This window comes from Anser cygnoides, chromosome 4, assembly GCF_040182565.1.
Source record: "Anser cygnoides isolate HZ-2024a breed goose chromosome 4, Taihu_goose_T2T_genome, whole genome shotgun sequence".
Classification (NCBI taxonomy): Eukaryota; Metazoa; Chordata; class Aves; order Anseriformes; family Anatidae; genus Anser; species Anser cygnoides.
In genome coordinates, this window is record NC_089876.1 from 13,249,318 (window position 1) to 13,276,925 (window position 27,608).

The following is a 27,608-nucleotide window of genomic DNA, read 5'->3' on the forward strand; positions in this document are numbered from 1 at the left end:
AACACATCAATAATAATTCTAAATGCAAGGTCTATGCTTGTTCTTAAACCTGTGAGAATTGAAAAACTAACATTGCCCATCTGTTTTATTCTGCTTTCGTGTTTGCAGCAAACATACAGTTAATACAGACTAAATTCCTGCCATTAAAAAAATTATGATTTCCTTCTTCTGCCTATGTTTTCTCTTTATTTCATCAAAAGATTTCATGTATTCTTTTGTTCCCAACAAATGGACAGCTGCTCTTTGCCACTCCAAGCTACTTTTTAATATTATCAGATGAGTTATTTCAGCTATAACAGTTCTGGATAGGTCTGAATTTATATGTGTAATAACCTTTAACCCTTTATTTGTATCAGTAAAATGTAAAGTACATTCTTTCAACTTTATATCTGGTGGATTTCATTCTTTGCCTTGCTGTCTCAGAACATGGTTTAATGTATTATCATATTTCCAGTCTCTTGATCTTCTAAATTCCCACAGTAGCATCTATGAGCATTTTGGTTGATAGCAGTTTTACCAGCATGACTCATTAGAAGTATTTTCACTTTTTAATGGTGATTGGTTTTCTCTGAATGTGGAATGTTGAGGTTTCAACTCTTCACTAACCTAAGATAACTTACAAAGAAAGCTCAGTTGTGTACAAACTCACAAAATGAAGTCTTAGATTTTTTAAAAAAGACACTCTTAGCTGCTTTCATTTGGATAGACAGAAAACATATCCACTCTTATTCAAAAGACAGAAACTAACATACAAAGAAGAGGTATAATATAAAAAAAAAGAGATTCAGACTGGATATAAAGAAAAAATATTACTCTGAGGGTAGCTGAACAGTGAAACAGGCTGCCCACAAGGGTTGTGCTGTCCCTGACTGACATGGCTACATAAAGCCCTGGGAAGCCTGGTCTGATCTCATACCTCATCAAGCTTTGAGCAGGGAGTTGGTCTAGAAACCCCTTGAGGTCCCTTCCAACCTTAAATTTCTCTATGCTCCTATATCTATAGGTGAGTTCTGCAGGGAGCAAAGAGGGTTTTCTCTATTATGCAGGTTGGCAGCAGCAGCTGAGTAGCTTCCTGTAAACTACCTTACCCACTTACAAACCTCCTCCAGGAGCACTGAGGATGCCTGCAGCCTACTGACAACAAAACACCATGGGTCACAAGAGATGCTCATTTTAGCCTGTATGAGGTGGGCCCAAATTTATATGTATATCACCAGAGTTCACAGACTTACAGTTAAGGCAGCCTATGCCCTTGCAAAATGTTAAGATTTTTTTCTCAGAGATCATGTCAAAATATACAACAGAGAAATTAAATTAAAAGGATTTTGCACTCTTATAAGGATACAAAAGAAGCAAGATCCAGACAAAGGCCCTTGAAATCAGTGGAAGGATTACAATGGATTCAGGAGATGTTGCTTCATCCCTAACAATTGTTCTTGTGCTCTTTTCTTTTTAGTGCTAACAATCTAACTGTATGCTGTATAGGTTGAACCTTGAAAAACTGAACCTAAATGTTTAGGTAAGTCTTTCTATTTTCTTAATTATGCAGCTCATTTCTTATATTAATATTTTATCTTTATGCAGAAATAGGTATTTGAAATTACTTTTTTTTTTTTCCCCACTAAGAATAAGAACATTGTGTTAAGATCACAGAAAATCACGTTAACTGTTTTTTAACCTACAATGACATTCACTATCCCCTTTTCCAATCCTACTGGTCTGCACTGTGTCAAGACAGTCCCAGTAATAATGCCTGAAAGTGAGCATTAGTTGTACTCTTGGATATAGGGAATGCTAGACAAAGACTTGTAGTCTGCACCATTAGCTATGTGTTAAATTCTAGAGGGCAGCTGCTATCATTAAGAAACATAGGAAAGAAACAACAACTTCTGAATAGCAACCTCAAGTCGTGCAGGGATAATTACAATAACCTCAGTTTACCGAGTTCCTGATTCTCTTAAATATTAAATTATTCTCATTTATTTGCTTATAACCCTTTTATATGCTACAGACTATACCTGAACAGAGCCTGTTATTTTTTCATTTTATTTTATTTTTTAAGTTTCAGTTAGTCACACTAATGTTTCACATTAAATCACAAACATATACCTGCCACATCATGATAAACTAATATGACATGAGTAATCCTGGACAATTTTCATTAAGATTAGTATTAGCTGTAGAACAGTTCTTAACAGCCATAAAAATTGCAATGAGTTGGGAAATATAAATTTCAGCTATGGAATATTCAAGTCCACATGAGACTTATCATTATATCAGAGGTGTGAAGTGAACCATATCAATATATTATAAAGGGGCTTCTCCTGATTACAGAAAGAAAAGTGAACAATTTCTTATTTTTCACAGATAAGAACCTCACTTCCTTCTGATTTGATATTTAGATTCATAAATAATACACATGTATAAGGTATGTAGTTAGTAAAGACAGTGAGTGCATATATAGTGATTATATAAGGCAAATTTATTGAAGCTTTGGGTGAAGGAAAACTGAATATTTATGGGCCACTGTATAGACAAGAGAGGAATTTAGTCAACGACTCTGCTTCTACAAGGGTAGCATAGAAATGATGTATCCCCAGGAGCCAAACTAAGCAGAGTTTCTACACAGAGTGCTTGTTCAAGAAGTAGTCTTAATGAAGTCTGCTGTGTCCTTTCTTTCTGTCATCGACACCTTATCACTCATTTATATTTTTAGCTTTTTGCTTCTGACCAACATCCTTCCTAGTCTCAAGAAACATTAAATGGTATTAAAACAAAATGACAGAAAGAACCTGAGAGTTATTTGCTGTGACTTCCTATCAGATGGATGGCAATAAAATGCTCCAGACCTTTGATTGCTAGTTCATGTACCCCTCACTTAGTTCTCACTAGTAATTGCTGCTGTGTACTGTCTTTATAAAATGACCTTCAGAGTCTTCTGTTCTTGCTCTAATGAACACCATGGCATGACATGACTCTGTGAATCATTGTAATTTTGAAATTTAAAGTCTTCAGTATAATTGGAAATTAGCTGAGAATATGTGGTATTAGATTATGAGAGATCTGGAAATATACATATATATATCTTGTAGCTGTTTGTTTGTATGAATCTGGATATGCTTCCACAAGGCACCTGCCATTCTGACACCAAAACCACCAAAATACTTAATTTCAGAAATGGACTTTCCCAGATCATGGTGTCTGAACAAAGCAGGAAGGAAGAAACAATTTCTATTAATAAAAGCTACTGGTTATATGTGTGGAAATGAAATGCAGAAACAAGTAACTGAGATGCTGAAATCTCAAAGTCCTGAACTTTACCTATTTAGACTTACGCTTATTCACTGACAGCCAGAGACAAGTTGCAGAGGCAGGTTATTTGGTGTTACGTGGCTTTTGCTAAGCCAAGCTATTTATAAAGAAGAATCCACCTTTTTTAGCTATTTCTCCCTTGAGAAAGGAGTAAACTTCGCTACAGCTGAGTTTCAGTAATTCTGCCTGAAAGCAAAATAAACTGTTATTTAGCACCAGGATGTGCATGCATGAATTTATCTTTTGAGAAGCCAAAGGTACAATAGTTCATTCAATCAACTCTGCCATTTCCGTATGCACCTTCTGGAGCCTGTTATGCAGAGGACTTGCAATGTCAAAGGGCATCATTTACAGTGCCCTGTTCTAGTTTGAAATATCAAAAAGCCTAAAATATTAATTGGTCTAAATTCCATCCAGTGGAACTTACTTAGTCCTATTTCCATCCAGGAAAATATATATATTAAAAAAAATAATATACATATAGATACGAATATGGATATGGATAGATAGATATTAGATGTTTTTAAAAGATTAACTCTTTCTTTCCCTGAAGAAAGACTCAGACTAACAAACATTCAACTTTACAAGTTGAAAAATGGTCTCTTTTTATCACTGTGTTTAAATTCTTGTATGATATTTTAATTAAAAATTGATAGAATCAGACAGAATTCTATGTAAAAAAGAAATCAGTAAAGATTTCAGGGTTTAAAAACCATTCCATAAAACTGAAATGTCTTTTCCAAGATTCTATACATTTAGTCCCAAATAAAATATTTATCACCAAACAGAAACATGTAATTTTGTTATTATACAATCTGTGTCATATTACTTGTGAACCTGAAGTACCTAAAAATTCAGTTGCCTTTACAAAAATAAACTGATATTTTATTTGGTTTTCCTATTTAAATTCTTCTGTGTTGTTTGAAATCTTTTGTTTTCTCTGCAATTCCCACTCCTGGGGCCTTAATGCAGAAAAAAAAATCCATAACTACTTCCAACTAATTATTTATTAGCATGCAATCATATGACACTAATCAGAATCCTATCACCCAGTCCATTATCACACTTTGGGGCTTTTTCCTTCTGTGTGGCAGCCTGTGTGGCAACAAGACAGTTTTCTGGTTCAAATGCAAGGTATAATTACTGTAGTAATTATCACAGGATAAGTGAAAAAGCTCTCACTAGTGAAGGACTCTAAGGACCCTACCTCTCCCTGCACACCTCTAAAGAGAGCATGGGGGCTTGGCTCCACGTTTGGAGTTGTATTATGTATGGAAATAAGTTACTCTGCTGTTGAGTGTTATGGCACCTGTCATTCCTTTTTGGTTTAGTGATACTTTTTACCAGGCATCCATGAATCTTGAATTTTCTTAGCACTTGTAATAACCAATTTTTAATAGATCTGAAGATAAAGCTAGTAAAGATGCAACTAAAGCATGCTTACTTACAAATATTTCAGCTGGAACAAGGTTGTTATTTTCCAATTATATTTCCATTTGAAAAAATATGAAAATATGTTCAGTTCTCTACTTGTAACAATAGGTGGCAGTAATGATATCTACATTTGTCTGTTCGGCCAGTGGTCTTGGGAACGCTGTATTTGTCAAGTATGGTTTAGAGAAATAGCTGTAATAGATATTGTTATCACAGGTTGAAGAAAATGGCCTTTTTAAGAACAGGAATTCAATACTGAGACTTCCACTTTTCTGGGCACATATTGGCAGATAGCAATTATTTTTGGCTAGGTATGGCATCTGAATTTGCATAGGTACTAGATTAAAATAAAAAATAGCAAATATAGAATATTTCATTATATTGTTCTTCCTGAAGATCCAATAAGATTTTATCATAAAGGTACATACTCTTCAGCTGCAAGAAAAATTGATGAAGATTCTTATATGCTATAAAAGCTAGAAAGATTTGACCAAAGGAAAATGTGAACCTGCACTTTGACTCCTCTATGTTTCATTGAATAATGTCTCAGAAAAGTACCACTGTGGCCATATAAACTGAGCTTTTACATTACAAAACCCAGACTATGGTACCCAGGATTCCTCTTGTGGATGCAGATGTTCTTTTCCAAGTGAGCATTATCCAGCCTACATGACTGGCAGGCAATTCAATAGTTAGTTTTTATCTTGCATGAAGGACTCAATGGCAAATGTGCTGCTTCCTTTGTTAGAACAACTTTCTAGAGCTAACACTGGACATGCCTCACATCTAGAGCACTTGGACTTTTAGGTATCTCTGGGAGGAACCTTGAATAACTGTTAGCACCGTGGTGATGGCAAAACATCACCACATTTCAAAACAAAAAATCTTTTCAGTCAAATGTTTCTCCAGTGTGCACAGAGGAGATGTGAAGAATCACCATGTAGCAATAACTTGTTGATAACCTCACTGCCAAGGACTGTAATCTTTTCTGAGACATTCTGTGCGTATAAGCGTCATACCCTTATGTGTGAATCAGCTTGCAAGAACAGGTGACATCTCTGATAACCATGGGAAGTGCACAGCTCATTAGACACTTACTAGAGAGTGGCATTTGGAAAGAATTATCTGGTCCAGCAGAAAAGTATATACATTCCAATGGGGACACTTCTTTCCTCAGAGATACCATATGAGAGCTTTTGACTGGGAAGAAAGGGAAAAATGTGCTCGGCATGTACTCTGCCAGCCATTGCACAAGTGTTGGTCTTCTTCCAGTAAAAGACACAGGCCCTCTCCTAATTTATACAGGCAGAAAATCATGTATGAGAGCAAATGAAAGAAAGAATTGATGACGTTTGTCCTCTGCCTAAAGATAAATCAGGAGAATATTGTTACTGATAAGCACATTTGGCTTTGTCTGTTGTAAAAAGCTAGAGTGGAAATTGGTGTTTTGCAATGACTGAAATATGTACAGCTCTTCCATCATTTTCCACTGCTTGAAATATGGAATAGATACATTTGGATGTATCAGATCTCCCAGAGTTTGCTCAGTTTACCATTCAAACTCAAAATGAAAATAAATACCAAACACACGTGCTTAAGAGACTATACCTGAGTCAGCCACTGCTCACAATGAATAATATCTCTAAAATTTGCCTTAAAAACTCTGTTGACATCTCTATATAGAAGTTCATCAGAAGTTGTTGGAACAGCATTATACACAAAAAGTAATAAAACATTGTTTATCAACTGTTTCCTTCATGCACATGAAAGTGCAATGCAGACTACACAGATTACAGACAATGTGGCTGGTAATTAAAGTATGTTTTTATTTTATATATATTTATATTTATTTTGTATATAACATGGTGGACTTCACATGCAGACCAAGGAAGATTCAACGGTTTCAGGCTGTCATTGAGTGCCTCAGCAGTCGTCCCTTTAGTGTGGTTGTGAAGCATCCCACCAAGCACATTTTCTGCTAATCTGAGTTTCAGCACTACAATGCATCAGGGAGAAGGGCTACTGACCAGCAAGCAGAAAACAACAATATATCTGTAAACAATGCTGTCTTGTTCTCCCTGATCCAAAACCCCAAATACTAGCTTGAATGTAAGATACCCCATCACCCTCACCACCACCACCATTTGCTGTTGGGTTGTGCCTGTGACAAGAAAAGCATGGATATAAGTAGTTGGGCCTTTATTCCTCAAATTGACCATCTCCGACCCTGTGATACATATGATTGGGAGATACGATACAGAGGAGGCTGAATATGTTCCACACAAAAGTAAGCTTTGGCTTCCTTTGCATGGTTCCCCTTCTAAGTGGTTTTATAGATTTAATATACGTAATATTGAGCTGCAGTAATACAGGCTGGTAGGTATGTGAAAAGAAAATCATATTTGGTAAATGATTAAAAAACCTGACCTGTTACTACCTGAACAGGCAGTTGCAGCTGGCAGGTCTTCTTGTGAAAAGCACCAATAGATGGATTAATTCTATGGAGTAGAGGGGTTAATATCTGACTTTATGCTGCATTACCTCCCTCCAACCAGTCTAACACATCAAACACAAGTTTCGTGACAATTTTCTGTCTCCAGCCTCACCTATCCTCAGAAGAAATATAATAAATTGCTTCTAAGAATAACTCTGGATGTTTTTTAAGAAGGAAAACTTACTAAGAAACTCACACAGCAATAAATATGTGTATTCCTGCAGATTGTTTTTTAGGATAGTCGAGATTTGACAAGAACCATTTGAATCAGTACGCCACCTTTTTAAGAAGCCTCTCTATTCTAAGAGATGCAGCAAAATGTTGCTTGTAATCAATTACCTAATTATTCCAAGTCTTCTTGATGAATCTGGATAAGGAATGAAGGATCTGCAATATTGCTTAAGTTCACAGACTGTAGTAGTATCATTCTAGTTAAGACCACTAGGCAAGAATACCGTACAAGTGAAGGTGTTTTTAAATAAGACTCTGCAAAGAAACAGTTGTTACAGTAACTCCTAGTAGTGACATTACTATAAGGATTATTCTTGCTACTTATTCAACTGAAAATTGAGATGGGAAGCAACTCTTAAATTAAGACACTTGGATTAGGTTCTATTGTGAATTAGGTGTTTACATTCCAATTTTTATTCAATGGATGTCTAGACAATCCAGTCACTGGAGTGTAAAGAATCAGCCAGATGACTAAATGTCTATGTTTGGATGAGCTGAATAGCTTTTTACATTCTAATGGTTGTTTTGACTGGGTAACCATTTGCTTGGACAGCCAATTCAAATACAGACTCTTGCATTTATATCTTGGTGAACTGAGGAACAAGTTTTTAAAAACATAAGAAACATCTTGCATGCAGCACAGGATTATGAAAACAACTGGGGATGTTCTTGAGTCAAATTATTGTAATGTGTTATCACAGAAGCACAGGCAGGTACTTAAGCCTCTTGCAGGAGTCACGCTTCTGGCGCTCATCATCTCGTTTGACGTCATCTCACACCACAAAGAGCTCAATCCTTCACACATGATAAATTGAGCCATAGCTAAAATAGGTTGTATGGCTAAGAATGTTCTTAGCTGGTGCCATCAAATAAAACATCCTCATCATTTGCGGGGTGAAAGACTCTGAGGTTCTGCATGGCCTTCTCCCAGGGTATGATTAAGAGAGGGATGTCCGAGCCTGCGGGTTCCTTGCCCTGTCCTAGACAGGTGGCCATCAAAAGCCCAGCCATCTGTGTCATCTGAGGGACCTGACACTGCTACACAGAGCTGCTTTCAAACAGCTGGAGACACATTTCATCTCTGAGAGATAAAATCTTGCCTGATGGAAGGAAACTGGTAATCCAGAATTCTTTAGGAGGGAAGAGTAGGCAATGACCAAGCACCACTGTTCTCACTAACTAAAGAGTTACACTAGCTTGATATACGTATTCAGAAATCTAGACAGCTAGGGCATAATAATTCAATTTCTCAGCTTTAGATCTCCCGTGCTATATCTTTTTGACACTGTTTCTTCCAAAAGCGAACATTAAATAATAATGATTGGAAGAAAGTGTGTTGACTGCAAATGGAGATCTTTGCCTGTGTGCTCATAATTCTTAGTTTCAGCAGCAGAGGTACTCTGGGACTCAGGGAAATAAGATGGTACTTTAATTAGTGTTCAACTCTCCATACATATGTAAGTGCATGTGTCTGCATCATGGTCTGTCTGTAGAGCATTTCTGTGGCTGAGAGTTAGTTTGCAAAAGAGAGTTGAAGGAGCACCATCATGGGAAAATTCTGCAGTATCTCAAATTAAGAGGCAAGCTACAAGTCCCTGTAGATTTTAAAGGCAGAACTCTAGATAATTAATATATTTAATTAGCATGAAAGCTGAGAAATGCAGCTTTCTGGCAAAAGGTTTTCACCTCAGCATGTCTTGCTAAGTGACATATTAGTATTTGTTATTGATTATTTAGAGTAAATCTTAATAAGTCTTAATAATCAATGTCTCAATTGTTTATTGACTTGAATTCAAAATAGACCTATAAAACACACTGAGTAGACATAATGATCTGACCTTTTTAAAGACCATCTCTTAACTTTTGTAGCAACTTGAGAGAGTAACAGCAAATCTAAGACTGCGTTTCCCCACATCAGCACTTTTCCTAGGTATACACATACAATTTAATTTTTCCTATCTTCATGAAGAACTAGAGGCAGGGTTCTTCACAGCTGGCAAATAAAGCTGTTTGACCAAGACATGTTTAAAACCACTCAACCTTCATTTAACCTTACCAGAATTCATATACTGATAGGTATTCCCTATTTCACCTGTTATGCATCCCCCCACTTCATAGTAGCTCTCGCACATCCTCCAATCTTCTGGTCACTCCTGAATTGGAGTTTCAGGGACTGTCCCTCTGCCCAGCATGTTTCCCTTGCCCACTTCCCAATCCATGCTCTGCATTCCCCGATCTCTTCTTCAGACCTCCCAGAGACTGTCTGGCCATCTCCTCCATGCTTAATGCAGAAGTTCCCCCCAGGATATTAATCTTTTATCCACTCTCTGGAAATGCTTCCAAATTGCCTTTTTCTCCTGCCAAGCTGTATCATCAATGCTCCCCTTATCATTTCTCTGGTTATTTCCCAGCAACTTCCCCAAAATCTTGAACAGGGAGATGACATCCTTTTTCTTCTTGGTAAGCTATCTTACCCCCAATTTTGTCTTTCCTTGCTATTGACTCTACAAAGAGTAGCTGCTCAGCTGGTTGAAAACTTGGCCACTTTCATTATGAGCACATGGGCCAGACATCCAGAGTTCAGAGCAAGACTGTCTGACAAGTTTGTTTTTCTGACACTGTTAAAAAATTGATACCTTCTGCCAGTTATTTTTCATCTTTTTTTTTATCTTTTTTTTTTTTTTTAAATTTCTGAGGTCTTTTGTCATTCCAGTTCCATGGCATATCATTTGATGTTGAATTATAACAAATACAAAGAAAGATGAGATTTTAAGCAGTGCTGCTTTTTACTAAAACTTAACAGTTTGAGAGCTGTATAAAGCCATAGAAAATTATGCTTGGAACCTCAAAATACGATCTGAACTAAAGCTAGCCGTGGATAGAGACAATCTCTGTGCATAGGAACAGGGCCACAGTTTTATTATAAGTAACAGGCAACTCATACTTATTTTCTAAAGAACCTGTGCTCAGATGTAAACATCCAAGACAAAAAAGAAAAAAAGAAAAAAGTGTGAAATATGTTATATGACTGAAATAAACTGAGAGACTTTAATCTAATTAGATGCAGAATAGTCACTGTGAAAGAAAAAAAAAGAGAGAAGCTGAAGCCTTGTATTATTTTTATCATTAGACTAGAAAGCACCTCCTCTGCATCCTGCATCCAGACCTGTGCCAGAGTTTCATATCGATATCAAACTGAACCAATAAATGAGTGAACAAAAAATGTTAGCCACTAGTGAGACGTGGTTTCTCATTCTTGTTAGTCTGACTGTGTACAGATGACCAAATTCAACAGAATCTCATTTAATAAATTTTGGTTCATTAATAAATTTTTGGTGCATTAGTTACTGGCTACCAAGTGCTTTTCTCACCATACAAGGCCTTAGTTCAGCAACATATTTTAACATCTTTCCCTTCTGATAACATTTCTGCATATGTGAGAACACCATGGCTGCTGAATCGCAGGCTTGCCTTGTCTACTCTGCTGGAGGAAAACATAATTGTTCCCACTGGGTCAACAGGAAATTCCCATGGGTGTGAGCATACATACATGTTGGGAGAATTAGTCTCATCGATAGGACTGTCATACAGCATCAAAGCTTTGAGCTTCTGTGTTTTCTCCTCTGTAAAACTTATCTGGGGAATTCAGGACAGAAATTCACAGAGGATATAGATATGTTTGAAAGTAACCTCAAGGGAATTTTCCTGAGGAGCTCCCATGAAATATATGAAGAATAAATACAGGAGAAAAAAAGTCTAGAAGGCAACTTCAGCAGAACAAAACTCAGAAATCTGTATCTTAATTACAGTCCCTGCCTTTTGTTTTGAAAGGCAAAATTCTACCAGATGATCAGTGTTATAACTTCCTCTCTTTCTCAGCCCTCTGGAGGGTGTATCTAAGTCAAAAATTATGCAGTTCAGACCACATCTCACCTGGAATATTACAGTTGTGCTGAAAGCTGATGAATGCATTTTTAAGCAAAGAAAGAAGCTAAAATTGGCAATATCCTTTAATGAAATTCTTCCTACTGCACCATGGACAACCTTCTAAATTCCTGAGATATAAAAGACTACAGCATTCATGAAGAATTAACACAAATGTGCATTTTTTGCCTTAAGTCTGTGTTATTTTGCCATATATTAAAATTGTAAGGAAATCTCCAAGGGAATGCTAGAATATTCTATATATGTAATGCTCATCCAAGCTGAAGAAATGATGCAGCCATTAAAGCTGAAACTGGAGAAAGAAGCAATTGTCCATCTGTTGCTATTGGTTTCTACTTTCCTCAGCCTGAATTTTACATTCTTTTTCCATATTACAACTTTCCATCTACCTACTTTAATCAAAGATTTTAAATTTCTTCATAGTTTACAAACAAAAATAACTCAAGTGCACTGCATGCAAATCTGCCACTTTAGTGGGGAGAATATACCTGTGGACAGCAGTGATGTTGTGAAATTTCCAAGACACTAATAGCAAACATATGAGAATGCTTTTAATACAACTTCAACACCAAACCTTCCCAAGGAAGAATCAATCAGATTCTTCCTCTGAAAGAATCTATCAGAGGGTTTTGGTGTGTTTCTTTTTTGTTGTTGTTGTTTTGTTTTGTTTTTCCTCTTACGACATCACCCCTTTTATTAAGATATGAATTCATTGTTAATTTGATCTTTCTGGTAAGAGGAGACTTCACTCCTCTCCCAGCTAGAGCAGGTAGGTCGAGGCAGCAGCACTGCCCTGGGATGGGATGTGGAGGACCACAAAACCAAGTTAGGCAGCACCACATGAGGCAGGCATTTAATATTGTGGATACTGTAATGCCTTTCTAGATGTATTACTTAATCAAAGTTAATCAACTATAGTTATTAGTACTCTTGATTATTATATTTGGAATTATAACAATATGCTATTAAAATAGTGACCCTTGCTAGTACACAGCAGTTGTGGATGCTGGCTATCACACTTAACTGCAGCAGCAAGCTCTACAGCAAGGTAATTGCCTAGTAGCTTTTTGTTGCTCGTTTTCAATTGCATTTGTACCTCCTGACATGTCAAAGAGTCTGAATTTACCTGACCCTTAGTTTCTGTATGCCCTCAGAGGTGAAACTACTTCAGAATGAATAATCCAGTAGGACTGCATTCTGCTGGGGTGTAAAAGTTTTTCAGTGCTGTCCATAACTGCCTCTCCTCCAGCAGTTACTACTTATGGTTCTACTTTTTTCCAGAAGTTTCTGGTTCACGAGATGATTCAGAATTGTAAGGAAGGGTGTAAATGGATGGTGACCTTGAGCAGCCCTGAAAACCTTCAGCTGGCCCTCTTCCACTGACTTAACACTGTCTCCTTTTCCTGTGTTCTTAGCTAGAAACAGCATAAAGTACTGATTCCCTCTTTGGTCTCTGGACCAAGGGAGTTGGGTTTTCTGTCAGTAAGGAGTATGGATCTACAACTAATAAGAGCAAGTCAGACACACAGGAGTCCACAATGCCCTAATTATGGTATTGGGATTTTAGAGTTTAAGAAAAAACAGGATTGTTTGTGTTCATTGTATTGGTTGCAGGTAAATGGCAGAGAGGTGAGGCAAGAAGGGATTCAGAAAAAAAAATCAGATGTTTATAAAACATAGAATTCAGATAAAATTATTTGAAATTATTTTAGTTGAGTTATAGAAGAATCAGTAAAAATGATACTCAGCATTAATTTGTAACTTTCTTCCAAATCTGAATCTAGTTCTACATTATATCTATGCTTGTTTGGGTGTCTGTGATTAAGAAGAGAAATGAGTAATAAGAAAACCAACTACAGTGACAAAAAAAAAAAATTTATTTATTTTTTTTTTTTTAGTGAAGGACACTTGTTCTCTAGAGCTCTATACAGCACAAAAAAAAATTCTAGGATTATGTTGGCTTAAGTTGTGTTTGGTCACTGGAAATTTGTCACCTAATGCAAGATAGTTGGCCAGCTTCCATCTGCAGTTCAGACTTTCCCTAACGTTGTTTGAACAACTAAATTTTAAATGATGTGGGGCTTGTAAGATGAATTTTCTTTGGCTAAGCAAAATATTTCATGTCAGCACATTGCTGCAACTTCTCAATAATGAGAAGGAGGAGGATGAAAGGACCAACAGTCCTTCATATCTGGTGAACAGACTTCATTTACTCACTTCAAAACTGTAAGGAACCAAACAATCCTCTGTTGACTGCAATGTGAATCCCTCAGCAACGGGGTAAAAAAGGAGTGAGGGCATGATGGTTATCTTCTGGTATTTGGTGTGAGTGAGGAAGGTAGAGTACACTTATGTCCACAATAAAAGAGTATATCAGTGGCGGTGGCAAGACTAGATCACCTGATGTTGCAGCATACATCTCTGCATGCTCCCTCTGTCTCTTTCCTGACACAAGCATTTTTACTTCATTAGTAATGTAGCCTCTGGATATTGAAGTCTCAGAGTGTTTTCAAACCAACTTCTTTTATTTGCAGTATGTCATCTGAGATATCTAATAATTTTTCTTTTACTCTTGCCAAACAAGTAATATATTCTTGTAGGTAAAGAACTCTGTTCAAAAGTTGAAAGGCTTGTCCTCTACATATTCATATCTGGTGATATGTAATTTTTTTTTCTTCCTAAGGACTCAAGTAAAATCCAAACATCTTTTGTGTATAAAATTTGTAAATCACTTTGTTTTTGATCAGTGTTGGTTCATAAGCATTCAGCAGATTTTCTGTGCATTGTGTTTACACAGCTTTTATTTATTTATTTATTTATTTATTCATTAGCTGGTTTTGATATATTTTCTGATTTGATTCTCTTACGTAACTTATTGTGAAGTTCCTGCAGTTTGTCCTTGGAAATAATGAGGGTTTGCACTTGGTTAGAGAACATAATACAAAGAAATGGAAGAGACATGGGGAGACAAATGAAGAAAATTCAATGGACAGGCCTCTTGACCTGTCATGATCCCTGGGAGTACATGTGAATAATAGTGACATTATGATTGTTGGGTTTTTCATTATGTCTACTTCAGAATCTACTGCATTTTTATTCTTTATCTGCACGCTCTTACCAGAAACAAAAAGACTACTAGTATGAGCTGAAATTGGTAAGGAATAATGTCCTCTTAACTTGTCCAGGTATACCTCATGTTGGCACTATTCTGCCTGTGACATCTGTGAAAAACAATGAAGCGAGAAGTCTCTTGTTTTCAAATAATTTCCAAAACTTATTTACTGCTTACACGCTAAATGGACAGCATTATGAAGGGACCATTTTTAATACCAGTTTGTTCTTCTGGGTTGTTAGTTTCACAAGTGAGACTAGGAAGGCCCATTTTAATGAGGGAGTCTTTTGTCATTTGGACACATTATCTTGCTTCACTAGACTGCTGGCCACCTTGAAGAGCTCAATGGTAATGAACAAACAGGAATCTCCTACACGATAACACAACCTGGCAGTGTTGAATGAGAAGTACCTCTTGCCTAGCTGTAGTAGCAAGACACCCTTACTCTGCAATGGAACACCATGCTCAATTTGTCACTGTTTTACATTAGTTTTTGTCCCCCCTGCACTGCTGCTGAATAGCTGTTCAAAGCTCAAATGACTCTTGGTGCTAGTCTCCATCTCTTGCGGGGACAGAAGGTAGAGCAGTGATCACAGGAACAACAAAGCACAGACCTGCCACCTGCACAAATTCTGGTCAAATAATGCTTCAGCCAAAGATTTAGATGTATACTTACACACATGGGTTTGCATTCAACAAACAAACAAACAATAACAACAACAGAAACCCACTGAAATAAAAAAGCCCTAGGCATGTAGATCAAACAGCTAGTCCAGTGTCCTAAAATTGGGCTGGAAGTTTACTGCATTTTTCTTTCCAGACATCTGTCACATCCAGCCTCCTTTCTGACCAGATGAAACCAACGGAGCCAAACAATGATGAAAAGTTGTAAGGGAAATGCACTTAACACTTGCCCCCTTAGAAAGAAAATGTAGTGTTATCAGCACAAGCATGTTACTTGGGCTGCAGCCGCTGTGTCGCTCCGAGCCAAGGCTCTGGCTGCAAGAGTATCCTGGGAGGGACAACTGCACAGCTACTGCTGGAAGAAATAGCTGAATGAAAATGTGCAGCCTACTTCAGCGAGGAAGCAGGTGGTTTTACTGAAATGTATGAACAGCAACATTTGTGAAAGGAGGACATTGCATTGCTCATGTCTGAAATAAGTTTATTCAGCCTTTGATGGGAAAACTTTTGTCCAATATATTATTCACTGGTATTATACAAGCAGTACTGGGAAGAATACATTTAGTCATACAGTCTTGAAACTTGATGTCAGCTAATGCAGTATGCTGGATTAGATCCAACATTTTGGAGCGAATGAGACCACGTGAATTGTCAGAAGCCTTTCTGTATGTATTGGATCCAAGATTCCATGAGGGTCCACTCATCCAGATTTTAAACAAGTATTTTTAAATTTTACGTGGATAAGATATTATTATGGCAGAGCTGTGGGAAAATACAGGTTTGTGATGTAGCTGTTACCAATGAGCAACAGAGATATCTCAATATTTAGTTAGCCATTGTTTAAGGTAAAGTGAAAAATTTGCCCAGAATAGTCTTCAGGTCATAGCCTGAAACTTAGAGCATTTTTTTCTTTTAAAGTGTTTATAATTCTGGCTGATCATCTATGTAAATGCAAACATTTACAATACAGCTGCAAGTGACAGACACACAGTGCAGCATTTGTTATAATGCTGCCACAAGAAATAAAATCACATTTGCAGGATTGTGTGTGACAAATATGGATTTATATACAAGTATGCAATTAATAAAAATGGCAGTTTTAATAAACAGCAGAATGGTAGTAGTTTTTACACTACGGATTAAGTTGTCCCTGCAGAAACACTGTTTGTGCTGCTGAAATGATTACCGCATTCAAAACACAAAAAACTAACCACATCAGCAAATGCAGGGACATTGTATGGCAGCTCTGACAGGAATTGGTATAGCACTGACCTAGACACTCCTACACCTATTCACACATGCCTGATAATTCCTGCCCCCCTCATTCCCACCTACTTTTCTAGTAAAATCCTGGGGCCACTGGTTAATCTTGAAAAATCCCTTCTGTCATGCTGCCGGATGTAATAGTAATGGAAACCTGTACACATTTCACACACATCTGTAAATATTGAGGAGGACTTAAGTTCCTGACTCACACATCATAAATTCAGGTCTTTATAATACTGTGATTTGAAAATCCACCTACCCAGTCTGATGAATCATTCAACTATTCTTCATAGAACAGATAAAATCTAGTAGGGAGTTCTCTCAATGACTCTCTGACTCACTAACCTTTTTTTTTTTTTTTTTTTGCTATCAATATGCTCATTTAAAAGTGAAAGATCTAATACAGTTTTGTAGGTTAACATGTGAACGCTGACTAGAAGGACTTCCTCATAATGATAGTGCTGAGGTCTGCTACCACCAAGCATAAATACCAGCCAGCTCATTGGTTTAATTTTTGACTAAGATGGGGTGTTTGTGGCAGGAAAGTAATGACAACACATTTCCCTGCTGTGCAATACTGCTGGCTCAGCTCCTTAGCCAACATAAATCAGCATTGTGCTTATGATGTTAATAATGCTGGTGACATTCGTGGCAGCTGAAGGCCTGCCCCACAGAGTGCTGCTCTAGGCTGCGGCTGAGGCCTGGTGAACAGCAGAACGTGACAGGATGTTCCTGAGTAAATAATCCCCTTCCTGGCAAGTGGATCATCTGGGATTTTCTGGTACTTGGTGTGAAAATGAAGGACAAAAGGCTCCTTGTGCCACAGCTGGATCATTTGGGCAGTAAGCAGTGAAGTGGGAGAGCCACATGCAGGCCTCAGGTCTGCTTCTCTCCAATAGCACAGTGGAGTGGGAGAGCCATGTCCTTCACATCCTAAACAACAGTCCTAACACACCAGCCAGTGAGACCCACCACAGGCTAAGAACCAGCTATTTTAATATGTCTGGTTTTGTGGAAACTTCCACTGTAAGTTGAAAGCAAAATCCCAGTTCCAGAACTTGCCACCAAATGGAGCCCCAAAACAGCTCCAGCTGCTCCTGGTGTTCCTACACCTCCCACCTGCCTTGGTGCAAATCAACAACTAATTTTGAAGTCAGTGGTGTTACTACAACCAGTGCAAACCAGAAAATTAAGTAAAATTGTTTACCAGCCATGATAAATTAATACAGAAAAGAACAAAATAGCGTTGCCCAATGTCACAGGTGGACCATGGCAATGCATAGAGTCAGAAAAAAAAACTAGAAACTACATTGACTTGAATCCAGTCTTCCATTCCCTTAAGACATCTGCCACCTTTCAAAGACTTTTCTGTGAAACATTTTTAAGTCACAGGCTTGTAATAAAATCCAAGTTTTGATTACAAACTAGATTCTCTCGTGAATGTTTTGAGAGCCTATTTGCATAAAATATCTCATCATTAAAATGAGGGTGAGAAAAATGCTCATCAATTTGTTTTTCACCAAGAGCATCCCTCAAGGCGTAGAAACAAAGGTCAGCTGCAATTCAGAGCTCAACTTTTAAAATATTCACTGAGAAAGGAAAACGTATGCAGAATATATGGAACTGCACTGAAATAATAACAGCGTGTTGAAGATACAGAACTTCAGAAAATGCTTACAACATTTGCTGGCATTTAAATTGCAAACAAAACAACTGTTGCAATGTTTACTTGATTTATTATTTTTTCTTGCAGTTTCAGTAATGCAGGACACACAACTATCATTGGACCTCAGATGAGAGAGATTTTGTATTGACCCTCCCTCTTCATAAAGTTGGATCACACTTTTTTTTTTTTTTTCAGCTAGAAAACTGTCAATTAATACCTTTGGAGGAACTTATTTATACTGGCCACTGGAAGATCTATGGCAGTTTAGTTCAGTTTGCTCTCGGAAACTCACAGCCAACTTTAGTAACACAAAAAACTATTTTTTAATTTTTTTTTCAGATCAGTGGCCATTAAATCAGGGAGAAATATCCCGAATTTAGCCTAAAATGAGTAAAATAGAGGATCAAGCCTATCATTTTATAATTTCATAGTTGCTGTGCTAACATAAAAAAGAATTTACTCCACTGTTTCACTTAAATACTCAATTGTTCAAAAAAACAAACAGACCCTGTTGCTTGACACCTTTTTTTGACATGAATATTGTGATTGCCAGCAGTTAGGCAGTAAAAGTAATAGATTGTTGTAATCTCAGAAGTGCAAAAAGGATACACTATCTATTCCTGTTCCAATTTATTTCTACTATTTCTCTAGTTTCCCCACCTCTTCTCCCTGTGACCTTCATGCAGATTCTGGAAACAAACAAGTTATTCTTCATTCCCAGCCTTTGATGTTGTGACCTTTCCCTGATGCTGTGTGAAGTTACTGCCCTGAATTATAATTTTTGTGTGTTCAGGAACATTGTGGCACTGGAGAATTTAAGCTAAATTAAAAGCAGCCAGGAGGCTGTTACGTGTTGTATTTAGTGTTTAAAAAATGTACATCACAGTATGAGATAAAAACAAGAACATGAAAAGGACGTATGGAAATGGAGCTACTGAAGGGGGCAGAAAGAAAACACTTGAAATACCTTTTCAGAGCCAAATTCTGCCCTAGGACACACCTGTACAACAATGATAAAAACTTTTCAAAGGGGTGCACAGTTTCTGAATAAACAGAGCCATATAATCTGATATGTGATCAAATTCCTCTAGTCTGTGAAAAGAAAGCAGCCCATCCCTCAAATGAAATTCTCTCACCTGTGAATGATGTGGTATCTCTGCAAATAATCCAGGGAAAGTGCCAGCTCACAGATGTACAGTTTAACAGTTCCTTCATTAAAGTGGACGTTCTGCTGCAAATGGTAGCGCAGGTCTCCTCCAAGTAAGAGATCAACCACCATGAACATGTCTTCTTCATCTTGAAAGGAATACCTGGAAGAAGGAGTTACAGCAGAGATTTCAGGGTCAGTGAAGCAGCCACAGCTGTGCCCTAGGGTAGCTCTCAGATGTAGATCTGCTCGTTGCAAGTCCATGATTTGTTCAAAAGGCAAATCTGATTTCTCCGCTGCTGTGGTCCAATCCTATGGCCAAACTTTCTTTGATTGTGATAGACTCTGTGTATTCAAGGCAAGCAGAGCGTGGACTGCTTCTGTGCTACTAGCAACTGTTTTAACCATAAAATAACACCTGAATGTTGATAAAACAGTGCTAAAAATACCTTTCAGGTTTATACATTTTAAAATAGCTATATAGACATTCACTTGTCAAAATGGCTTACTAAGTAGCAGCAATAAAATGGAAGGCCTTGAAACACACTTGGTATTCACACACATATGACTGTAGTTCAGCACCTACAGAAAGTATCCTCACAGAACTGAGAGCTGCTGTCCCGGGGATATATTCCACATTCATTAAACATATGCAGTGTTCTATTAGCTGAGTATTTTCAATAGCTTCCAGCGTAGTTCCAAATTCAATAAGAAATAACACTGCAACTTTACTGTAACAATACATATTTTTTCAGCCTGCAACTTACATCTTACAAAATGACAGAGTCTTCATGGTTACTGACTGAATTCTTCTGGATCCTTTCCCAGAACCGCATGTTGAATACTCGGAGGACCAAATTCTGATCTGATTTAAAGCCTGTAAATCCAAAGGTGTAGCCAGCCAATGTATAGTGTAGATAGTGCTTGGGCAAGCAGGAATTTCCATGTGTTTCTACTTACCATGGATAAGCTGCCATTGCTCTACTTTCTTCTGATCTGAGAAAACTGACAGAAACTCACTGGATTTAATTTCTGAATGCAACTATCTAAGACATAGTATTTTAGATTTCCCAAATAGAGAATGATGAATACCTTATTTCTAATACGAAGTCAATCTTCTCTGAGAAATGGTTTTAGAATTCATTTAGTTGTGAAGTTATAATAGCTTATATCTGTTGTGGATATAACTACTGAGAAGTGATCCACAACGACAGTGCCTCTTCCATCATCTTTTATCCTATGAGGTGTGTAACATATGTTGGTTATAGATTAGATTCAGTTGTCCTGAACTGTAAAATATATAAGGAAATTGAAAAGAGTGGATTTCCAAAAAATCTGTACTAAAAAAAAAGGCAGAAAAGTCAATATTAGCTTATTTTAATTGACAGTTGCATACAGTTTCACTTTCATTCCCAGGTTTGCATTTTCTGTAATGAGGCACTGCTTAGGGGTTGTCACAAATGATTTGTTTTGAATTTAAATGCTTTCTATTCTTTCTGAACACACTTCTGAGAAGTGAGTGTCTCTATGTACTCTACTCTTCTGTTATGTTTCTATATGCCTGCCAAATGCCAGGAGGGGAAAGCCATTTTATTTGCATTAAGCTTACTTCTCAAGAAGTCAAATCTCTGAAACAAAATCATAAAGTAGGTGGAACATGGTGTCTGCTCATCTCCAGAGACTCAGAATTTCATAACATGTGCTAAAAAAGAGAAAGCTTCAATTATATTCAAAATACACTGAATGTTGCACATTATTAAGCCTGGAGCAATTGCAAAAGAAAAGATTAAATATATAACTATGTTTAAGTTGTTTTTTTTTTGTTGTTGTTGTGTTGTGGTTTTTTTTTTTTTTTTTGACACTGGTATGTTTTTAAGTAGAGTAGTTGTAGCTTTGAGCAGTTGTAACGAAAGATGCTGCTATTTTTTTTCTTCAGTTATTACTAAGTGAAGTGTAGATTTTGTCTGGTTCCCTCTTACAATTAAAAATATGTATATATGAAATGAAAAGTCATGGATTGAAATACTGTGTTTAGTCTGGGACTACAGAGCTCTTATGGTGTCTAGAATCATATGATCACATGCTTGTAGAGATGGTTATGATGATACTACTCTGATCTCAAGAAAGAAAATGTCCTGAGTCATTTCTTTACTGACTCAGCCATCATGAGGCAGAAGGTGAAAGCAGGGTAAAGAGTGACTGTTGTGAATTGTTTTTAAATGCAACAACTATTCCCATTTCTGGGAGAAAAATGAATGTGTTAGAAAGAGTACTTATAAATATTTAGTCTAAATAAAAGAGCCATCAGAACAATCAAGAAATAAATGAAATCTTGTGCATATCCAGGTGTATGATAACACTTAATGGATCTGGGTTTGCACTCCAAGCTTGTGTTTATGCTGAGGCTCTTTGGTTCCTGTGCTTCTGGTGGGAGAATGGTGGTCTTGCGTTATTTCCCAAGCAGCCTTTTGGCACATCTGTCAATCATGAATGATTTAAAAAAGACATAAAAAATGAATAAGAGATAACAAATAAAAATAAGAGATAACAAATGAAATAAGAACAAAACCAAACCAGGATCCAGAAACATGGTTAATGTTTCCATTCACCAGCCTTCCTGTATCTGTCACAACCTCTAAATGGCTCAAAGGCCAGTTTTATTTAGACATTAAAGCTAGAATGATGCAGACCCAGACACAGCTCTTAAGGATTTCTATATATCCTCTCTTTCACTTGGAGCCAGAATTTGCTTCCATTTTTTATTGATGTATATGTGTGGTAATTCTGTTGGTCCTGTCAGCAGTGTTGTGTATGTTTACTACTGGTGTAGTAAAGATGTGAGCTGCATATGTCCAGTTTGAAAGAACAGATGCTGTAAATGGGTATCTTCAGTATACAGAGCAGACATTTTCACCCATGCTAAATTATATTGCACCTGACACACATCACTATGCTAAACATAAAAATATATCTATGAATAGTGATGTTTTCCCCGCACAGTAAGTCCAGTTGGCTCAAACCTCTGTGGATGGCATTTCTCTGGCTATCTGGATCAGACCAGGGTGAGATAAAAGGTGCTGGAAACAAGACCATTCCAGGAGATTTTTTTTGAGGGTAAATGAGTTGATCATAGAGAAATTATGTGCCTACAGCCTAGAGGAGAGCTTGGACATGAACAACAGCAGAAGGCCTCTGGAGCTGATGGCCACTCCACTAAGTAGCTCCCGCAGCTACAAATTGTTAAGCCACTGAATGCACAGAAGGAATTGCTCCAGGTCTTGCTGTGCAGCTGATAGGACCAAATACTGTGGCTCCTGCTCTGTGTTAAGGATTCATAGGACTTGGTGTACCAGCTCCTGGCTGGTTTCGTTTGTCATGATCACAAGCAGTTTTGTCCTCTGTCTTTCTCCCTTATACAAATCCAATATCTTTCTTTATACAAGAAATGAAGTATTCCCTTTTAGCTTCTTGCTTTTCAATATTTCAAGAAATAAGTGGTTTTGATTTATTGGTCTAAGAATTGAAATTGACAGCAAGTGAAATATTAGGAACCTGAAAAATGAATCTTTGAAACTATTGCTGTAGTCTAGGGAGGGGCTGGTGGCAAATCAACCCAATGGAGATTAGTTTTTTGAGTAAGCGCTGTAATTTTACTTTTGCAAAGCTTCTTATCTGATCAAAGGCAAATAACACACAAAAAGACTGATTGTTTTTGAAGTAAAATCAGAGGTTATTTGGGATCTTTATGTTAACCAGGTAGCTGAGAAATACCTTACTGGATGTATTACAGTTTCGTGTCTCATATTGAATACTACATTACTAAGTTGCTGTAAAACCCAAATTTTAAACCTCAGTGAAATGAAAGAATAAATGGCTTGGAGTAAATCTCCTGTGTATTTTGTTTGTTTGTTTGTTTGTTTTTGTTTTATTTTTTTTTTGTTTGTTTGTTTTGTTTTGTTTTTTAAGTAGCGTCATGAGCCAGTTGTAAGAAAACTGTTCTAGTTACAAAGCTAGCCTCTGCTTTCTTTTGCTTGAAGAGAAGTTTTAATACATTAGAATAAGCTTTCTTCAAATTAAGATAAAATAATAATGCCCCTAGCAAAAGCAAATTGGATTTTTGATTATCTTCAGACTGGAAGATAAATCACAATTGAACAAAATCCTCCATGGAAACAAATTTAAACAGAGCACTTTCTGAATAAGTTATATCTGTTTTCATATTTATATCTGTATACTTGTTTTAATAATATATATATATTTATATTCGTTATTTATATCTCTGTCTCTTCACAAAAGCAGTTACAGATGAGTTATTAAGGTCATTTTTTCCCCTTTACATTCCATCATCTTAGTTAGTTAGGGTATTTTTTTGCTGAAATCCTACTAGATGAGGTACTCACTATCCAGAGCTTTTGTTTCATATATATTACCTGGGGAAACGGAAATCATGATTGATATTCTGTGTATGACTTTAATTTAAGAGTAAAAAATGTATTACATAATTTTCATCATTAAGCCCAAGCCAAACTTCATAAATCTGAGGTAATCAGTTAAAGCAAGATATATGCAGTTCAGATATTCAGATAACACCTTTGGTATTTATTGAATATGATAAATGATTAAGTCTGTGTAGCTCCTAACTAGAAATTTAAAAGGGATCATTTTCCATTTTTCTGCTGGTAATATTAAGAGGAGGAGGCAATGTTATTTATTTATTTATTTGTGTGACATGAAGCTGCTAATAAATGTAGATTTTCCTGTGTGTAAGAAAAGTTAACAGAACATACCAGAGCCTGATGTTCTCTTTACAGACATTTTACATTTCAGAATAGTGCAAAGCAGAGAACTGCAGCAGTGCACTGGTTCCTAAATTTGCAGTCAAAACAAGTGATGCAAAGGGCTTAGGAAGAACTGGCCTTATGTCTTGGTGTCTTTTGGATTCTCTCTGTGAGCTCTTCTCAATACCTGTTGCAGAGCGGTTCGGTCTTGGTCTGAATTAGCAAGGCCTTGAGTAACCTTTCAGACACGTACAAATCCCAATAAGGATAACTTGTCTCTAAATTGTGTAAGCCAGCTTGTCCAAGAGGGGGCAGGCAGTTAATGGCTTAACCCTCATTAACTGGTCTCTTTCCAAGAAATCATGTGGCTACGTCCGGACTGCCTGCTGGAATCTCATGGAGATTTCTGAGATGGGTCTGAAGAAACAACCTCACCCAGACATAGCATTAGTTACAGTTCCTTGGTGCTGCCCCTTTTGTGAAAGCAGAATTTATTATCTCTGTCAAAGCATGAGGCTAGCCTAATTAGGCTAGTCTGGCTTCCTGAGCCTAAACTGGCACCTCTGTGCAGTGTTGTGTGAACACAGCAGCTTCTCAGGGAAGTCAGTTCTGTTTACCAGTGCCTCACTGGTGTTGAAGTGTTCAGATGGATTTTGAATTGCCTGAGTTACCATTAACCCTGTCCATGAGTAAGATCTTCCCTTCTGTAAGAACATCCAGCACTATGCGAAAAATGGATCTCATCTTTAGAATGAAAAGAAGAATTTCAAGATTCCCATAGAAGGGAAATTCTGAAGAAAAATAAAAGTTTCTAATTTCAAACAGATTGTTCAAAAGCTAATTTTCATGCAAATTTCAGAGCCATTAGCCCAAACCAGGCTCTCACAATTTCTAGCTCTGAGCTAGGAATCTCCAGATGTTTCCAGGGATCTGTAGATCTCATAGCAGCTTTTTTTCAGAACCAGTAGAGTGTTGATGTTAATACCATCTCCTAGGAAACTATGCCAGTAAGAAGTGGATCCCAAAGATCTGGAAAAACGTCTTGGAAGGTACAGCAAATCTGAAAACTGGGACTTTTACTTAAGGACAAGCTCTTTTGAAAACTCTTGCTTTCTGCTGGAAAGCCAATGTGAATCTTCACATTACCACAGCTTATTCTGCTTGGTTTTCATATTGGTGAAACAGAAATTTTTACCAGCGTAATTGTTACTGAATTTGTTTTTACATTATGAATAATTCTACATGACTCCTAACTTGAAGAAATCATCTTGCTACATAGCTAAACAGAGGATGTTAATGCTGCAGTTGTATTTGCCTAAGATACACAGTGAATGTCATGAGACTACTAAAACAGGACTTTGGTTTCTGCAGAGCTTGCACAAAATAAGCATGGATAGAAACAGCCTGCGGATAGAGGACAATAGAAAACACAGGGAATCTGAAGCTTCCTGGCTGCACTGCCCTTCCTCCCTCCAGTGCAAGCACTCTGGGAGCTTTCCCAGTTCTTCTACTTGTCCTCCAAGCTTTTGGGGACAGGAGAAACTCTTCTGTAATGTCTGCATGATACATAGCATAAAGAAGACACCAAGGCTAGGGTACCTAAGTGTTGATAACAGAATAACATTCACTAAGATTTGTATTCTAGGTAACTATGATGCCATATCTAACTGCCTTGTAGTTTGTATGAGGGTTTGTATTTTGACAGGATAGAAAATACACATTTTATCCTTCCTTTACAAAGTAAAACACAAAGCTTTGTTATGTTTAGTTACCTGAAAAAGAGCAAAGAGTTGAACCAAAAAACTGTTGAAACAGAAAGACAACATATCCTGGGCTGCATCAAAAGAAGCATGTCAGGCAGGTCAAGGGGGGTGAATCTCCCTCTCTGCTCTGCTCTTGTGAGACCCTACCTGGAATGCTGTGTTCAGCTCTGGGGCCCCCAGCACAAGAAGGACATGGACATTAGAATGAGTCCAGAGGAGGGCCATGAAGATGATCAGAGTGCTGGAGCACCTCTCCTATGAATAAAGGCTGAGACAGCTGAGGCTATTCAGCCTGAAGAAGAGAAGGCTTAAGGGAGACCTTATAGTAACTTTCCAATACATAAAGGGGGCATACAGGAAAGCTGGAGAAGGACTCTTTGTCAGGGAGTATAGTGATAAGACAAGGGAAGATGGCTTTAAACTGAAAGAGGGGTTATTTAGATTAGATATTCAGAAGAAATTCTTCACTCAGAGGGTGGTGAGGCACCCATAGGTTTGCCCAGAGAAGCTGTGGATGCCCCATCCCTGGAGGTGTTCAAGGCCAGGCTGGATGGGGCTTTGAGCAACCTGATCTGGTGAGAGGTGTCCCTGCCCATGGTAGGGGTTTGGAATTAGATGATTTTTAAGGATTCTTCCAATCCAGACCGTTCTGTGATTCTGTGATTCTGAGTATGCAAGTATTATGGAGGCATGTTTGAAATGTTCCTTCATAACGTCTGTTTTGCTTACATTTCTGTAGTTTTCTTTTTTCTTTTTGGAAACTGGGTAAGCATTGTCTATTGGAATTTGCAATTTCTGCTTGCAAAACATTTAATAGAAGTCTATTGTTGCAAAGAAATTGAAATACATTTATTTTGAAGCTCAGAAAAACAAGTTATTTCTCCAAATGCTGTAAAGAACAAAGGAAGATTACTTCCTTTATTTCTTTATAAATATGTAAAAAATACCTTTCAAGATTATTTAAAAAAAAAAAAAAAAACTTCTGAGAACAGGAAAACAATTCCATAAAAATTAAATTTTTTATGCTTATTTGAAACACCTTCTCAAATTCTGTTTAGAGCAGATGTGACCAGAGGGGACAGCTAAGAAAATTGACTACAAAAAAAGTAGCCTGAAATGAAGCTGAAAGTTGCCCTGAATTTCTGTCTTAACAATAATAGTGAGAAATATGTAAGTAGAGTCATTAGAATGGTATATATTTATATAACCAACACCAATTAATATTAGCTCCCAACCAGCTAAGTGTTGTCAATTAGAGCCAGTTTAGTATTCATCCACACGTGGAGAAAAGTTTTTTTTTTCCCTCCAGGGGGATGAGGAGAGGTCACAAACCCTCACTGGTATGAAAAACAACTGCTTGTCGTTCCCATGTGCACTGCCATAACATTTGTCTCAGCTCATCCTCAACACACTCTCTAACCATACAGCAGGCAGGCAGCAACAAACAGTAATGAACTGAAGATATACAATCAAAATGCAAAACAAATAACTGGTGTTTACTGTTTTACTACGCACTTTGCCTTCACCTAATGAAACAAACCTCATTACTCTACTTTCATATACATAAACTACAGGTTATTAATAAATCTGTTTTGAACTGTTCAAGTGCTTTGTAAATCCTGATCATTTGAGATGGTGTACCTCCGAGCTGCTTCTATTTTTGTCCTTCACCTGGCTGTAATCGACTGATAGTTAACTCCCTCTACAAGTAACTTAATTTCTGCCTCTGATTTTGCACATGCTGAAGATGAGGTTATTTGAGATGTGAGTTATGGT

The 27,608-nt window shown here is 37.3% G+C and overlaps 1 protein-coding gene across 6 annotated transcripts in view; it reads right to left on the reverse strand.

Annotated features, from left to right (window-relative positions):
* The window catches only part of STK32B (serine/threonine kinase 32B), a 175,462-nt gene that overhangs the window by 61,646 nt on the left and 86,208 nt on the right, over nt 1-27,608 (reverse strand). For all 6 annotated transcript variants that reach the window (XM_048047020.2, XM_013179850.3, XM_013179866.3 and 3 more), the window contains exon 4: nt 19,281-19,454. In XM_048047020.2, the coding sequence (XP_047902977.1) occupies nt 19,281-19,454 (174 nt within the window). The remainder of the gene's footprint in view (nt 1-19,280; nt 19,455-27,608) is intronic.